Source organism: Hyla sarda, chromosome 6, assembly GCF_029499605.1.
Source record: "Hyla sarda isolate aHylSar1 chromosome 6, aHylSar1.hap1, whole genome shotgun sequence".
Lineage (NCBI taxonomy): Eukaryota > Metazoa > Chordata > Amphibia > Anura > Hylidae > Hyla > Hyla sarda.
The window spans coordinates 181,055,120-181,071,666 of NC_079194.1; the positions used below are offsets into that span (position 1 = coordinate 181,055,120).

Consider the following 16,547-nt stretch of genomic DNA (forward strand, 5'->3'; position numbering starts at 1 on the left):
TTTATTTTTAATTTTTTTTTTTTTATAGAATATAGAGTTTATAGAATATTAAGTCTTTAAAATGTTATAAAGTTCAAGTTTTGTTTAAAGAAATAAACTTTGCAACCTCCATGTGCAAATGTTTATCATTAAGGAAAGTGCAGATCAGATGATTTGTTGTTCTTCCTGATGGTAAGAATAGGTCTTTATAGATTTAAGTGCTGGCTGCTACCAGGCCCGCTGGCCCTTGCCCAAATGTCTGCCCAGGTACCAGGCTCTCTAGAGGTTTAAATCCTAGCTCTTCCACAGGGATTCCAAATGCCCTCATCTTGGCTTCATATGTTCGGAGCAGGTCATTGTGTGCCTAAAAACATGATGAGAGTTTTAAGAAAAACTGGAGTTGACATTTCGGTATTCTGATTTAGTAAATACAGCAGGAGTGTCTTCAGTTTTCAACTGTCCCAATAATATCCATAGAGTGGTTGCACGCACAGGGTCAACTCTTCTTTCAGGACCGTTATGCCCCTTGTTCCCAGCAACACTGTGAATCCCAGAGGTTGGGCTCCATAGGTACCATGCTTTTATTTATTTATTTTTTAAATCAACTGGTGCCAGAGAGTTAAACAGATTTGTAAATTACTTCTATTAAAAAAATCTTAATCCTTCCCGTACTTTTTTGGGGCTGTATACTACATCGGAAATTATTTTATTTTTGGATTTCTCTTCTGTCACGACCACAGTGCTCTCTGCTGACCTCTGCTGTCCATTTTAGGAACTGTCCAGAGCAGCATATGTTTTCTCCTGCTCTGGACAGTTCCTAAAATGGAAAACAGAGGTCAGCAGAGAGCACTGTGGTCGTGACAGAAGAGAAATCCAAAAAGAAAAGCATTTCCTCTGTAGTATACAGCCCTTAAAAATACTGGAAGGATTAAGATTTTTAATACAAGTAATTTACAAATCTGTTTAACTTTCTGGCACCAGTTCATTTAAAAAAAAAAAATTATAATAATTTCCATGGGAGTCCCCCTTTAACTAGCAGAGGTTTTTTTTTTTTTTAACAGGAAACCTGTTAAATTGAAAACACAGTCCAATCTACATGTACCATGTTATAGAGCAGGAAGAGCTCATCAGGCTGATATATATTTTTGTGGCAAATAATTCAGGATAACTTTTTTTCATATGAATTTCTGCTCATTCTGGAACAAGTAGTCATGTGGGTTGTCCTACTCAGTCATTGACATCTGTCTTTATAAGCACACATATACACATAGCTGTCACTCATTGAGTAGGACCACTCACTTGACTACATGGACCAGAAGAAGCATAGATTTACATGAATATATATGACACTGTATGCTGGAACTTTTCCAATAAACTATAAATCAATATGCTCAGCCCCTCCTGCTCTATTACATGATGCCTGCAGACCGGACTGTATTTTTTATGTGACAGGTTCCCTGTATGATGTACTATCAAATCCAAGCTAGTCGACCAATAGCTGGATAGGCCAATATGTTGGCCCAGTAACACCCTCTAGTTGATCTTTATTAGGACTTTTTCACTCATAGATGTTATGTAATAAAATTTGAGGCTGTGGTAAACGGAAAGGAAATTATTTTCCCATATATTTATTATATTTCTTTTCTAATACACTTTTGTGTATTAGATGTTTGTCTATGTGTCTTGTCAACTATTGTGTAAGCCTCTAAAAAGGGATAGGTGTGAATACTTACTTCAGATACTCCTCCTGCAATGAATCCTTACCTTACACACTCTTGCCAGTTCATATTGCAAGTCCTTAATGGCATTATTCTTGCTGTCTAATACGTCCTATGTGGAACAAGAGGGGGGAAGTTTAATCACACATAAGAAAAAGCCATACAAAGAGTGTTCACTCCTGACCAAGAATCTCATACCTCCAGCTTACGAGTAACAGTACTCAAAGAGATTGGGTCCAGGTTTGATGCTGCCAGAACCTCATTGAGTTGTGCTTCCTTTTTCTCTAGGGTTTCTCCAAGCGCTTGTAACTTCCTTTCTAATAGCAGGTTCTTAAAACCGTTCTTCTGCTGAACTTCCTGAATTGCTGCTGTAAATTTTTTGTACAGCTCATCTCGCTCATTCTGGATCTATGGAGTAAGAAGTATTTAAAATGTGTGCACAAAGTAATAATAATAATAGTAGTAGTAATAATATTAATTAAAAAAAACAAAAAACTGTATCCTCCATTAACGTGTACAATTTTTTTATGCATATGTAAAAAAAATATTAAAAGGATTTTGGGATTTCAGTAAAATGAGCATTTAAGTTTTTCAAATAAAGCATTAGGTTGCCTTATTTCTTAAATCTTTTTTTAGATGTCTGGTATCAATCTCGGAAAGTTTAGTTAATTAGTTTGCCTGGTGATCTTCATAAAAGGAAAGTTGTTCACACACCTTTCAAACTCCCATGTTCACACACCTTTTAATAGCCTTCTAAAATAACATCTTTTAAAGAATACAATTTGTGCATTACAAGCTGTATTTCTTTCAAAGGGGTACTCTGGCCCTAAGACATCTTATCCCCTATCCAAAGCAGGGCCTGATTATCTTTGGAGCTTTTGGAGCTCATGCTCCGGGCCCAAAAGGAAAGAAAGGAGGCCCCACGCCCTCTGCATCATGCAGGTCCTGGTCGGCAGTCACTTAAAAACAGGGATCTCCACACAGAACATAATGGCAGTGACTGCCCGATCAGGACCTGCTTTGTACCTTCTGAATGCTGGAGGGGATGATTTCTTTGAGGACCTATGGTGATGTCACGGTCATGTGACTTGGGGGCGGAGCTAGAGTTCCCGGAGCAGCCAGGAGAGCAGAGTGTATGTGGTGAGTTCTTCCTGGAATCTGTTGGTGTGAAGTCACTGTATACAGCAGTGTTTCCAGGGTGCCTTCAGCTGTTGCAAAACTACAACTCCCAGCATGCTAGAGGCACCCTGGTTGGAAGGCACTACTATAAAGTATATACATGTGAGCTGCACTCACTATTCTGCTGGTGGGGTAACGGTGTGCATCAGTGTTTCCCAACCAGGGTGCCTACAAGTGTTGCACAACTACAACTCCCAGCATGCCTGGACAGCCAAAGGCTGTCAAAGGGTGTTTAGGCATGCTGGGAGTTGTAGTTTTGAAATATCTGGAGGCTGATGAGGTCACTATGTACATACATTACATTACTTATCCTGTACTGATCCCGAGTTATATCCTGTATTATACTCCAGAGCTGTACTCACTATTCTGCTGGTGAGGTCACTGTGTACATACATTATTTATCCTGTACAGATCCTGAGTTATATCCTGTATTATACTGCAGAGCTGTACTCACTATTCTGCTGGTGAGGTCACAGTGTACATACATTCCATTACTTATCCTGTACAGATCCTGCGTTATATCCTGTATTATACTCCAGAGCTGCACTCACTATTCTGCTGGTGGGGTCACTGTGTACATACATTACATTACATTACATTACTTGTTGGGGGTTGGTGTCAGTGAGCACTTAGTGGTGATATCGGGGGCGATGTCACCGGTGAAGTCAGGGGGTGATATCTGAGCACTCAGTGGTGAGATTAGGAGACGACAGTAAATGGCGTAAATGTAAAAAACAATACCAAAGTCTAGAATTGCTGCTTTTTGGTTACATCATATACCATAAAGAATTAATAAAAATGCAATAAATTCCCATCTGAACAAAAATGATACCGATAAAAAAAAAACTACAGATCATGGCACAAAAAATGGTCCCTCATATAGCCTTGTATACGGAAAAATAAAAGTGTTATAGGGTTCAGAATGGGAAAATTTTATGCATGTTAATTTTCTCACAAAAAGTAGAAAAATATTTAAAAAAAAACTACAATAAATGGGTATCATTTGTAATCATCTGTGGACCTACAGAATGAAGATAATGTGTAATTATAACCGTAAAATATATTGCGTAGAAAAGAACTCACACCCCAAAAACTTAGCAACATTGCATTATTTTGCTATATTTTCTTTATGAATTGAAAAATGGATTTATTGTATGTGGGCAGGGCATCTATATGGGTGTGGGTGCATGGAGGGGCCCCCATGAGTTTTCAGTCCACCCCTGCTAGCCGGCAAAAAGTCTCAGTGGGAGGGGAGGGGGGACTGTCTTGGGGAGATTGTTTGGGGCCCCATCATACTGAAGTGCTCAGTCTTCCAGGCAGCCTTAACCTGGCCCTGATCAAAAGGATAGGGGATAAGATGCCTGTAGGCGGGGGTCCTGCCGATGGGGACCCCCGCAATCTTTCTTGCATAAAAGAGTGCGGGAGTCCCCAGCGGCGGGACCCCCACGGTCAGGCATCTTATCACCTATCCTTTTGGATAGGGGATAAGATGTCTTAGGGCCGGAGTATCCCTTTAAGTTCCACTAAGCTTAACAACTGGAAAAAGTCAGATTTTTTTTTCCTGTGTTTTGTACCTCAAAATGTCTACAAGACTGCAGTTTTTTCTGGACCAAAGACAGTATTTATAAAAATAAAATAATGCTGTGTAAACATAGCCAAATAGATTGCTTTACTTTATTAACCCCTTCATGACCCAGCTAGTTTTGGCCTTCATGACCCAGTCTGTTTTTTTCAAATCTGACATATGTCTCTTTAAGTGGTAATAACTTTGAACTGCTTTTACCTGGCAAAGTGATTCAGAGACTGTTTTTTCAAGACATATTGTACTTTATATTAGCGGTAAATTTTTTGTTGATACATGAAGCGATTTTTGTGAAAAATGCAAAAATATTGTGAAAAATTAGAAAATATTTCATTTCTCTACTTGTAAGAGAAATAGTCATGCCAAATAAATGTAGCTATTAATTCACATCCACAACATGTCTACCGTATATGCCGGCGTATAAGACAACTGGGCGTAAGACGACCCCCAACTTTCACAGTTAAAATATAGAGTTTGGGATATACTCGCCATATAAGACTACCGCTCCTACCGCGATGTACGGTACCTTGTATTTCCCCCCACATTAGGTAGGCATCATGTTCCCCTCACAATAGGTAGGCAGCATGTTCCCCCACATTAGGTAGGAAGTATAGTTCCCCCCACATTAGGTTGCCAGCTCCCCCACATTAGGTTGCCAGCTTCCCCACATTAGGTCGGCAGCTCCCCCACATTAGGTCGGCAGCTCCCCCACATTAGGTCGGGAGTTACCCCACATTAGGTCGGTGGGCAGCTCCCCCACATTAGGTCGGCAGTTCCCCCACAATAGTAGGCAGCTACCCCACATTAGGTCGGGAGTTACCCCACATTAGTAGGCAGCTCCCCCACATTAGTAGCAGTTCCCCCACATTAGTAGGCAATTCCCTCACATTAGTAGGCAATTCCCCCACATTAGGTCAGCATTTCCCCCACATTTGTAGGCAGCTCCCCCCACATTTGTAGGCAGCTCCCCCCACATTAGGTCAGCAATTCCCCCACAATAGTAGGCAACTCCCCAGACATTTGTAGGCAGCTCCCCCCAACAGAAATACAGCTTCCAGCCATATACAGTGTATGGCTGGAGGCTGTATGTCTGTACTGCCCCCACAGTGTTCCGATCACCGCTCCTCCAGCCCGTGTCACCATCTACTGCTATGACCTAGCCTATGGACCATAGCAGTAGGTGCCGGGACCGGGGAGCAGTGACCGGATCACTTAAGATAGCACGGCCGGTTACTCACCAGGCCCCGGTCGGCGCGCGTCGTCCTGCGGTCCTCCTGGTCCTGCGCTCCTCTGCCTCTATGGTTGTATGCACAGGAAGTCACTGACGTCCCGTGCGTACAACCATAGAGACGGAGGACCGGACCGCAGGAGGACCGAAGGAGGAGCGCAGGAGGACGCCGGTGAATGGTAAGTGACCGGCGGACATCCTTATGTCCCGAAAACATTTTTCGAGACACAGGGATGTCCGGGATAGGAATACCTATGATTATCTGCCCGGGCCGGCTCCCGTGTGTGGCTGCAGGCGGGGGCCAGCCAGAGCAGGTAAAAACTAATACTGTATACTAAAAACCAGGGTGCCTCCAGCTGTTGTGAAACTACAACTACCAGCATGCCCGGACAGCCTTTGCCGTGCTGGGAGTTGTTGTTGTTTCACAACAGCTGGAGGCCCCCTGGTTTTTAGTATACAGTATTATTATTTTACTTGCTTTGGCAAGCCACACACGGGAGCCGGCCTGGGCAGATAATCAGAAGTTTTCCTATCCCGGACCTCAATACCCGGCGTGTAAGACGACCCCCGACTTTTCAGAAGAAAATTCGGGGTTAAAAAGTCGTCTTATACGCCGCGATATACGGTACTTTATGTTGGCATCATTTGTTAAACATTATTTTACTTGATTACAACATTAGAGCATTTTTTCAAATTTTCTACAAAAGTTTAACATTTAACAATAACATTTTGAAAATTTAAATTTTTTTTTTTTAACTTCTGTACAACAGATCCCCCCCCCCCCCCCCCCAAGTGTCTAGTGCACTAAACATGCAGTAAAAAGTTTAGGACACTAGGGGGAGCTGTTGTACAACAAAACAGCTCCTTTACAAAAAAAAAAAAAAAAAAAGTCAAAGTGAGACTAAAGCATGTCGGCAGCTCGGGACGGGAAAGGGACACCGGGGGAAGGGGGGACAGGTAAGGGACATGGGGGTCTCCTAACAGAGCAGTGTATGTGTCCCTATCCCCGTGATTGGGACACATACACTGCGCTGCTCAGGATTTTTCTGTGTGAAACGCTGCCATCAGCTAGTCAGATTTGACTAGCTGATAGGAGCGATCGCTATGAGAGGGATGGGAGACGAAGGCAAGATGGCTGGCTATCAGCGTTTCTGTGTCTACACCTCTCCCATAAAGATGAATGGAGGGGGAGTGTTCCTGTGGATAGGGGATAGATTTCTTAGGACTGGCCTTCTTTTTGAACCCCTTAAGGACAAGGACGTACGCGTATGTCCTAACTACATGGTAGTTAAGGACCAGGGGAGTACGCGTACATCCGTGGGAATTTCAGTCCCCGCCGGGCAGGAACAGGACCATGGTGACTGCTGATATCGATCAGCAGGCACCCCGTGCAAATGCCCAGGGGGGGGGGGGGGGGATCATCAGACCTCCCCATGTCGGCGATCACCACAAATCGCCGGTGAATTCACCCCCCAGAAAATAAGGGGGATCGGGGTTGTCCAAGACAATCACGATCTCCTGAAGGGATAGGAGTGAGGTGGCAAGGTTAACTTTCGGTTTCCCCGTTCTGCCCACCCACAATAGGCAGGGCAGAACGGGGAAACTGAAGGGGACTGGCGGCAGAAGAGGACAGCGATGCGGCTCCCTGGATCCTACGGAAGCCGGTGAGTTGCCTAGCAACATCTGGAGGGCTACAGTTTGAGACCACAATACAGTGGTCTCTAAACTGTAGCCCTCCAGATGTTGCTAAATTACAACTCCCAGCATGCCCAGACAGCTGCTTGGGCATGCAGGGATTTGTAGTTTTGCAATAGCTGGAAGGTCACAGTTTGGAGATCACTGTGCAGTGGTCTCTAAACTGTGGCCCTTTAGATCTTGCAAAACTACAACTCCTAGCATGCCCACACAGCAGTTTGCTGTCTGGGCATGCTGGGATTTGTAGTTTAGCAACATCTGGAGGACCACAGTTTGGAGATCACTGTGCAGTGGTGTCTTAACTGCAAATCCCAGCATGCCAAAACAGCTGTCTCGGCATGCTGGGAGTTGTAGTTGCGTACCTCCAGCTGTTGCATAACTACATCTCCCAGCATGCCCTTCGGCAATCAGTACATGCTGGGAGTTGTAGTTTTGAAACAGCTGGAGGTTTGCCCCCCCATGTGAATGAACAGGGTACATTCACAGGGGCAGGTTTACAGTAAGTGTCCTGTTCAAGTATGAGCTGTGGCAAATTTTTAGCCGCAGCACAAACTCCTAGCGGGAAACTAACTGTAAACCTCTGCCAGTGCAAATGTTCCCTAGAAACCCTACACTACACTACACTAACACATAAGGGGTAAAACACTACATATACACCCCCTTACACTGTCCCCCCCCCCCCCCCCAAGAAAAATGAAAAACGTATTGTACAGCAGTGTTTCCAAAACGGAGCCTCCAGCTGTTGCAAAACAACAACTCACAGCATTTTGGGACAGCAACTGACTGTCCAGGCATGCTGGGAGTTTAGCAACAGCTGGAGACACCCTGTTTGGAAATCACTGGCGTAGAATACCCCTATGTCCACCCCTATACAATCCCTAATTTAGTCCTCAAATGCGCATGGTGCTCTCTCACTTCGGAGCCCTGTCGTATTTCAAGGAAACAATTTAGGGCCACATATGGGGTATTTCCGTACTCAAGAGAAATTTCACTACAAATTTTGGGGGTCTTTTTCTCCTTTTCTCCTTTATGAAAAGGAAAAGTTGGGGGCTACAAAAAATTACACTAACATGCTGGTGTGGCCCCATACTTTTTATTTTCACAAGCGGTAAAAGGAAAACAAGATCCCCAAAATTTGTAACGCAATTTCTCCTGAGTACGGAAATACCCCATATGTGGGCGTAAAATGCTCTGCGAGCGCACAACAAGGCTCAGGAGTGAGATCGCACTATGTACATTTGAGGCCTAAATTGGTGATTTGTACAGGTGTGGTTGATTTTACAGAGGTTCTGACATAAACACAAAAAAATAAATACCCACATGTGACCCCATTTTGGAAACTACACCCCTCATGGAACGTAACAAGGGGTACAGTGAGCCTTAACACCCCACAGGTGTTTTGACGAATTTTCGTTAAAGTTGGATGGGAAAATGGAAAAAAAATAAAAATTTTACCCTAAAGTTTTCATTTTCACAAGGGAAAATAGAAAAAAAGCCCCCCAAATTTGTAACTCCATTTCTTCTGAGTAAGAACATACTCCATATGTGGATGTAAAGTGCTCTGCATGTGCACTACAATGCTCAGAAGAGAAGGAGCTCCATTGGTCTTTTGAAGAGAAAATTTGTCCGGAATTAAAGGCCACGTGTGTTTACAAAGCCTCCATAGTGCCAGAACAATGGACCCCCCCACATGTGACCCATTTTGGAAACTACACCCCTCATGTAATGTAATAAGGGGTGCAGTGAGCATTTACGCCCCACAGGTGTCTGACAGATTTTTGGAACAGTGGTCCGTGAAAATGAAAAATGTAATTTTTCATTTGCTCAGCCCACTGTTCCAAAGATCTGTCAAACGCCAGTGGGGTGTAAATGCTCACTGTACCCCTTATTACATTACATGAGGGGTGTAGTTTCCAAAATGGGGTCACATGTGGGGGGGTCCACTGTTCTGGTACCATGGTGGGTTTGTAAACGCACATGGCCCCTGACTTCCATTCTAAACAAATTCTCTTTCCATAAGCTCAATGGCGCTCCTCCTCTTCTGTAGTGTAGTTCGCCAGCAGAGCACTTGATGTCCACACATGGGGTATTTCCATACTCAGAAGAAATGGGGTTACACATTTTGGGGGTAATTTTCTCCTATTACCCCTTTTAAAAATGTAAAATTTTTTGAACCCTGACATCCCCCCGCAATGTTGGCGATGTGGTGTGGGACTGGGGGACACTTACCATATATTCTGGTCCTGTCCGCTGATCTCTCAATTTTGGGTAATGGTGCAGCGGCTTATCCGTGACATATTGGGAGTTGGGGTGCCCCTAGACCCTTTAATCTATCTCTTACATTTGTCAACTAGGGCCTTGTCTGGTCGACCATATAAGCTATTTCTACACATCGTCCTGGCAGCGAAAACTCTCATTGCAAAACATTGGAAACAGACTTCCCCCCCCCGTCTGAGGGTGAACTCCTGGCCCGGGTCCGTGAAATTCGCTCTATGGAATCTCTTACTGCCTCTTTGAATAACACTATCTCACAATTTCTTTCAGTATGGGACCCATGGGACAGATTCACGGACAGGCAACCTCCTTGATCTTTTAGCTCCTTTTGGACCTTTTCCTCTCTTCTTGCTTCTCTCAACCCACTTTCCTATTTCTTTGTACGTTTCCTTTTCTGTTCCCTCGCCCCTCTGTTTGACGTTGTTGTCTTAGTCACCCTCTCCACCCCCCCCCCCTCATGTCTAGGACTATTTGATCCAAATGTGCGGTTGTTAACTATTGCATTACTATGTCACAGTTGTGATTACCTGACTTGATTGTTGTGATTTGGATTATTACTTGCTTGCATTTCTCAATTACTGTGGGGTACGTCACCCCGATCATTCCTACTGGTGTGTATTTTTCTGTCTGAATATAATAAAAATTTACAGTTGAAAAAAAAATAAAATAAAAAAAAAATGTAAAATTTGGGGAAAAAACAGCATTTTAGTGAAAAATTTTTTTTTTCATTCACACATCCGACTTTAACGAAAAGTCGTCAAACACCTGTGGGTTGTTAAGGCTCACTGGACCCCTTGTTACGTGCCTTGAGGGGTGTAGTTTCCAAAATGGTATGCCATGTGTTTTTTTTTCTGCTGTTCTGGCACCATAGGGGCTTCCTTAACCCCTTAAGGACCAAGGACGTATGAGTATGTCCTTGGTCCCGCTCAAGTGATATAACGCGGGGTCCCACAGTGACCCTGCATCATATCGCGGCGGGCCTGGCGTCATAGTGAAGCCGGGACCCGCCTCTAATAGCGCGCGGCACTGATCGCGCTATTAACCCTTTGGCCGCGCGCTCAAAGTTGAGCCACGCGGCTAAAATTGAAAGTAAAAAGTGCCGGTTAGCTCAGGGAGCTGTTCGGGATCACCACGGTGAAATCGCGGCATCCCAAACAGCTGTACTACAGGAGGAAGGTCACTTACCTTCCTTCCTGCAGTCCGATTGCCGGTTGAATGCTTCAAGCCTGAGATCCAGGCTTGAGCAATCAATCGCCGAAAACCCTGATCAATGCATCTCTATGGAGATGCATTGAACACTGTTAAAGATCAGTAAATGCAATGTTATAGTCCACTATGGGGGCTATAATATTGCAAAAGAAAAGTGTAAAAAAATCATTAACCCTTTGAATTATCCCTTCCCCTAATAAAAGTTTGAATCAACCGGCATTTCCAATAATAAAAAAAAAAACTGTAAATAAAAACAAAAATAAACATATGTGGTATAGCCGCGTGTGGAAATGTCCGATTTAAAAAATATACCGCTAATTAAACCGCACTGTCAATGGCGTACGCGCAAAAAAATTCCAAAGTCCAAAACAGCGTCTTTTTGGTCACTTTTTATATCATGAAAAGATGAATAAAAAGCGCTCAAAAAGTCTGATCAATGCAAAAATGGTACAGATAAAAACTTCAGATCACGGCGCAAAAAATGAACCCTCATAGTGCCCTGAACACGGAAAAATAAAGTTATAGGGGTCAGAAGATGACAATTTTAAACGTATACATTTTCCTGCATGTAGTTATGATTTTTTTCTGAAGTAATACAAAATCAAACCTATACAAGTAGGGTATCATTTTAACCATATGGACCTAGAGAATAAAGATAAGATGTCATTTTTACCGAAAAATTTACTACGTAGAAACAGAAGCCCCCAAAAGTTACAAAATGGCTGTATTTTTTCAATTTTGTCGCACAATGATTTTTTTTCCGTTTGTTTTGCCGTCGATTTTTGGGTAAAATGACTAATATCATTACAAAGTAGAATTGGTGGCACAAAAAATAAGCCATAATACAGATTTTTAGGTGCAAAATTTTAGGAGTTATGATTTTTTAAAGGTAAGAAGGAAAAAACGAAAGAGCGAAAACCGAAAAACGCCCGGTCCTTAAGGGGTTAATATGACATGCGCCCCCAAAAACCATTTTAGAAAAACCTCACTCTCCAAAATTCCATTGTCGCTCCTTCCCTTCTGAGCCCTCTACCGCCGAACACTTGACATACACATATGAGGTATTTCCTTACTCGAGAGAAATTCGGTTACAAATTTTGAGAGGATTTTTCTCCTTTTACCCCTTGTAAAAATTCAAAAACTGGGTCTACAAGAAAATGCGAGTGTAAAAAATGAAGATTTTGAATTTTTTCCTTCACTTTGCTGCTATTCCTGTGAAACACCTAAAGGGTTAACACACTTACTGAATGTCATTTTGAATACTTTGAGGGGTGAAGTTTTTATAATGGGGTATTTTATGGGGTATTTCTAATATGAAGGCCCTTCAAATTCACTTCAAACCTGAACTGGTCCATGAAAAAGGAGATTTTTGTTTACTTACCGTAAAATCTCTTTCTCGGAGGATCCATTGGGGGACACAGACCGTGGGTGTATGCTGCTGTCTCTAGGAGGTGTGACACTATCACACCTCCTAGAAACAGCAGCATACACCCACGGCCTGTAATAAAAAAAAGTCGTCTCCTCCCAGCAAGATATACCCGCCTTCAGGCTCTGAGCTAATCAGTTTAAGTTCCAGTGCAAAAGGAGGAGACCAACAGGTCAAAGAAAAACACAAAACTGTCCGAGAACCAGAAGAAAAAAACATAACTGAACACACCCTCGGACAGAGAACCAAAGAAAATCCCCAAAAAAGGGCGGGAGCTGTGTCCCCCAATGGATCCTCCGAGAAAGAGATTTTACGATAAGTAAACAAAAATCTCCTTTTCTCTATCGGCTCCATTGGGGGACACAGACCGTGGGACGTACCAAAGCCGTCCCTTGGATGGGCAGATTAACAGTCAGGCAGATGGCCGATCCACTGCTGCCTGCAACACTTTACGACCCAGACTAGCATCAGCCGATGCGAAAGTATGAACTCGGTAAAACCTCGAGACAGTGTGCAAAGACGACCAGGAAGCCGCCTTGCAAATCTGCGAGACCGAGGCTCTATTCTGGAGAGCCCAGGATGCCCCAACAGAACGGGTAAAATGAGCCACAACCCTGAAAGGAGGACTCTTTCCCTTACAGCGATAGGCTTCCAAAATGGCGGACCGAATCCACCGAGAAATGGTGGCCTTGGAAGCAGGTTGTCCCTTGCCACGACCTTCAGTAAGGATGAAAAAGGAATCACACTGACGAAACGAAGAAGTGATAGAGAGGTAAGACCTAACAGCCCGAACTACATCCAGCTTGTGTAGTAAGTGCTCCTTAGGATGAGAAGGAGCAGGACAAAAAGGACGGGAGGACAATGTCCTCATTGAGATGAAAGGCTGAGACCACCTTAGGCAAAAAGGAAGGATCTGGCCAGAAAACAACCTTGTCCTGGTGGATCACCAGAAACGGAGAACGGCAGGAAAGAGCTGCCAATTCAGACACCCTCCGGATGGAGGCGATAGCAACAAGAAACGCCACTTTCCAAGAAAGGAGGCGGAGAGAAACCTCTCTAAGGGGCTCAAAGGGTGCACCCTGGAGGGCACTCAGAACCAAATTCAAGTCCCAAGGGGGAGAGGGTGACCGATAAGGAGGAACAGCGTGCGCCACTCCTTGAAGGAAGGTCCGGACATGAGAATTAGAAGCCAGGGGCCGCTGGAAAAGAACAGCAAGGGCCGAAACCTGACCTTTAAGTGAACTGAGAACAATCCCAGTTCCAACCCCGACTGTAAAAAGGAGTGAAGACGGGGAACCGAGAAGGTTACCGGGGAAAAGTCCTGAGCTTCACACCAACGAAAATAAGACCGCCAAGTACGGTGGTAAATTCTTGCGGAGGAGGGCTTACGAGCCCTGAGCATGGTGTGAATGACTTGGGAAGAGAACTCACGGGCCCTCAAAACCACGGTCTCAACCGCCACGCCGTCAAATGCAGCGACTGTAAATTGGGGTGGCAAAGAGGACCCTGAGAGAGCAGGTCCGGACGGAGCGGAAGGCGCAGTGGAGCGTCGTCCAGGAGCCTGACTACGTCGGCGTACCACGACCTTCGGGGCCAATCTGGAGCTACCAGAATGGCGGGGACGTCCTCTGCTTTGAGCTTCATCAGCACCCCGGAAAGGAGCGGAAGGGGAGGGAACAGATAGCGTAGGGCAAAACCTCGCCCAAGGAATCACTAGGGCGTCGACGGCCAGAGCCTGAGGGTCCCGGGACTTGGACACAAAAGGAAGGATCTTCCGATTGTGACCAGACGCGAAGAGGTCCACGTCCGGAATGCCCTAGAGGTCGCAGAGCTGCGCGAAGACCTCTGAATGTAGAGACCACACGCCGGGGTCGGGTGAGGACTGACTGAGGAAGTCCACTTCCCAGTTAAGCACTCCCGGAATGTGAATCGCCGAAATGGCCGGAACCTTGCTTTCCGCCCAGGTGAGAATCTTGGTCCCCTTGGCCATGGCTGCCGAGCTGCGAGTGCCGACCTGTCGATTTATGTACGCCACGGCCGTGGCATTGTCTGACTGAACGGACGGGACTGAAGATGGGACTCCCAATGAAGAATCGCCCGTAATTCCAATATGTTTATCGGAAGAAGGGTCTCCCGGGGAGACCAGAGTCCCTCAACCGTCCAATCCCTGAACACGCCGCCCCAGCAAGACAGGCTGGCATCCGTTGTAACAACCTGCCAGTGAAGGGGAAGAAATGACCGCCCATGGAGAAGAAGGGGGGAGCAGAGCCACCAGAGCAGAGACTGACGGACCCTGCGAGGGAGAACAATCTGACGATCGAGGGACAGAGGAGATCTGTTCCATCGAGAGAGAATCGCCAGTTGAAGGGGGTGGTAATGAAACTGGGCAAAGGGCACGGCCTCCATAGTTGCCACCAACCGACCCAGGACTTTCATACAAGTGTGGATGGGGACTGAGACCGGGGTCCAAAGGGAGCGGACCCCCGACCGAAGCGTCAGACGTTTGTCTGGCGGGAGACAAATTCGGGCAGAGGCCTTGTCGAATCGAAGTCCCAGGAAGGTTAGGACGGAGGACTGACTTGTCCCGGTTGACCATCCACCCGAAGCAATCCAGAGTGTGGAGAGTGACGTCCAGATTCTCCAGAGTCTGGGCTCTGGTAGGAGCCTTGATTCCCCTCGACCGTAACAGGCCCATCACTGGCGCAAGGATCTTTGTAAAGACCCGAGGAGCCGTGTCTAGACCAAAGGGGAGGGCTACGAATTGAAAGTGCCCCTCCGGAACCGCAAAGCGGAGGTACCAATGATGGCCTGGAAAAATTGGCACATGGAGGTAGGCATCCTTGATGTCCACCGATGAAAGGAACTCCCCTTGTTCCAGGGACGCCACCACCGAACGGAGAGATTCCATTCGGAAGTGGCGGATAAGAAGATGACGGTTGAGACGCTTGAGGTCTAGGATTGGTCGCACAGAACAGTCCTTCTTGGGGACCACAAAAAGATTTGAATAGAAACCCCGAAACCGTTCCCCTGGAGGAACGGGAACGATAACCCCCTGGAGAATCAGAGACTGGAGAGCCGCTTGAAATTGCTTCGCCAGAGGAGGAGACCGGGGGGCCCGGGATCGAAAAAAGCAATCCCTCGGAAGGGAGGCGAATTCGATTCGGTAACCATTGGACACCAGGTCCCTGACCCAAGAGTCCTGAATGTGTGAGGTCCAGACGTCTCGAAAAAGCAAGAGACGACCTCCCACCCGAGAAGAAACCGCGGGTGGGGGCCTCACTTCATGCAGAAGTGGGTTTGCGGTTTCCTGATTTGGGCGCAAAATGGCCGGACCGGTTGGAGTCCGACTTCCAAGATGGTCGTGCCCGGAATGAGGGAGCCTTCTTGTCCCGCGAGGGTGCCTGCCCGGGCCCTTTGCTGGAGCCAGAGGTTCGAAAGGACCGAAAGGAAAAGGACTTCCTTTGGGAAGTAGGGCGAGCCTTATTTTGAGGTAACAAGGAACTCTTACCTCCCGTTGCCTCAGAGATAATCTCATCAAGGCGTTTGCCAAAAAGACGGCCAATCGTAAAGGGAAGCTCAGTGAGAGACCTTTTGGAAGCGGCATCCGCATTCCAAGCTTTAAGCCTCAAGAGAGCCGCTAGGTGACCCACAGCAAAGGCAGAACAATGGGCTGACTGCATGGAAGCTGTGCACAGGAAGTCCCCAGCTTTAGAGCATTGGAGAGCCAGAGCAGATAGATCCTCTGGGGGGGATCCCGCTAAGATATCCTGATGGAGCTTTTGGCACCACTCCGACAGAGCCTTGGACACCCATGTTGAGGCAAAGAAGGGAAGAGCCAGCTGCTTCAGAGGCAAACTTCGCTAAGGATTCTACCTTCTTGTCCGTGGGATCCTTGAAGGCAGAGGCATCTGCCAGAGGCAGTGTAGTCGCCTTAGAGATCCGGGAGATTGGTGGATCCACTGAGGAAGGGGAAACCACCTTAGTGACAAAGTCCTTGTCAAAAGGATAACGTTCTTGAATTGTCTTGATTCCCGGGAACCTCTTGTCTGGATGTTTCCATGCAGATTCCAGAATGTCGTCAAAGTCAGCGTGAGAGCTGAACCTTTGAGGTGCTGGCTTAGCACGATGAAAGGATACTCCTGGATTGACATCCAAAGATCCTGGGTCCTATAAGTGAAAGGTGTCTCTTATGGCTGTCACCAATGAGTTCACCGTTGCAAATGAGTCCGAGCGGTCCTCTGAGTCAGATGCCGGCTC

At 45.9% G+C, this 16,547-nt stretch overlaps 1 protein-coding gene across 1 annotated transcript in view; it reads right to left on the minus strand.

Annotated features, from left to right (window-relative positions):
* Positions 1-16,547, minus strand: part of GAS8 (growth arrest specific 8) — a 36,203-nt gene continuing 19,656 nt past the window's right edge. The window contains exons 9-11 of the mRNA XM_056525961.1: positions 1,896-2,105; positions 1,744-1,809; positions 1-343 (exon numbers count right to left, since the gene is read on the minus strand). Coding sequence (XP_056381936.1) covers positions 194-343; positions 1,744-1,809; positions 1,896-2,105 — 426 coding nt within the window. The 3' untranslated portion in view covers positions 1-193. The remainder of the gene's footprint in view (positions 344-1,743; positions 1,810-1,895; positions 2,106-16,547) is intronic.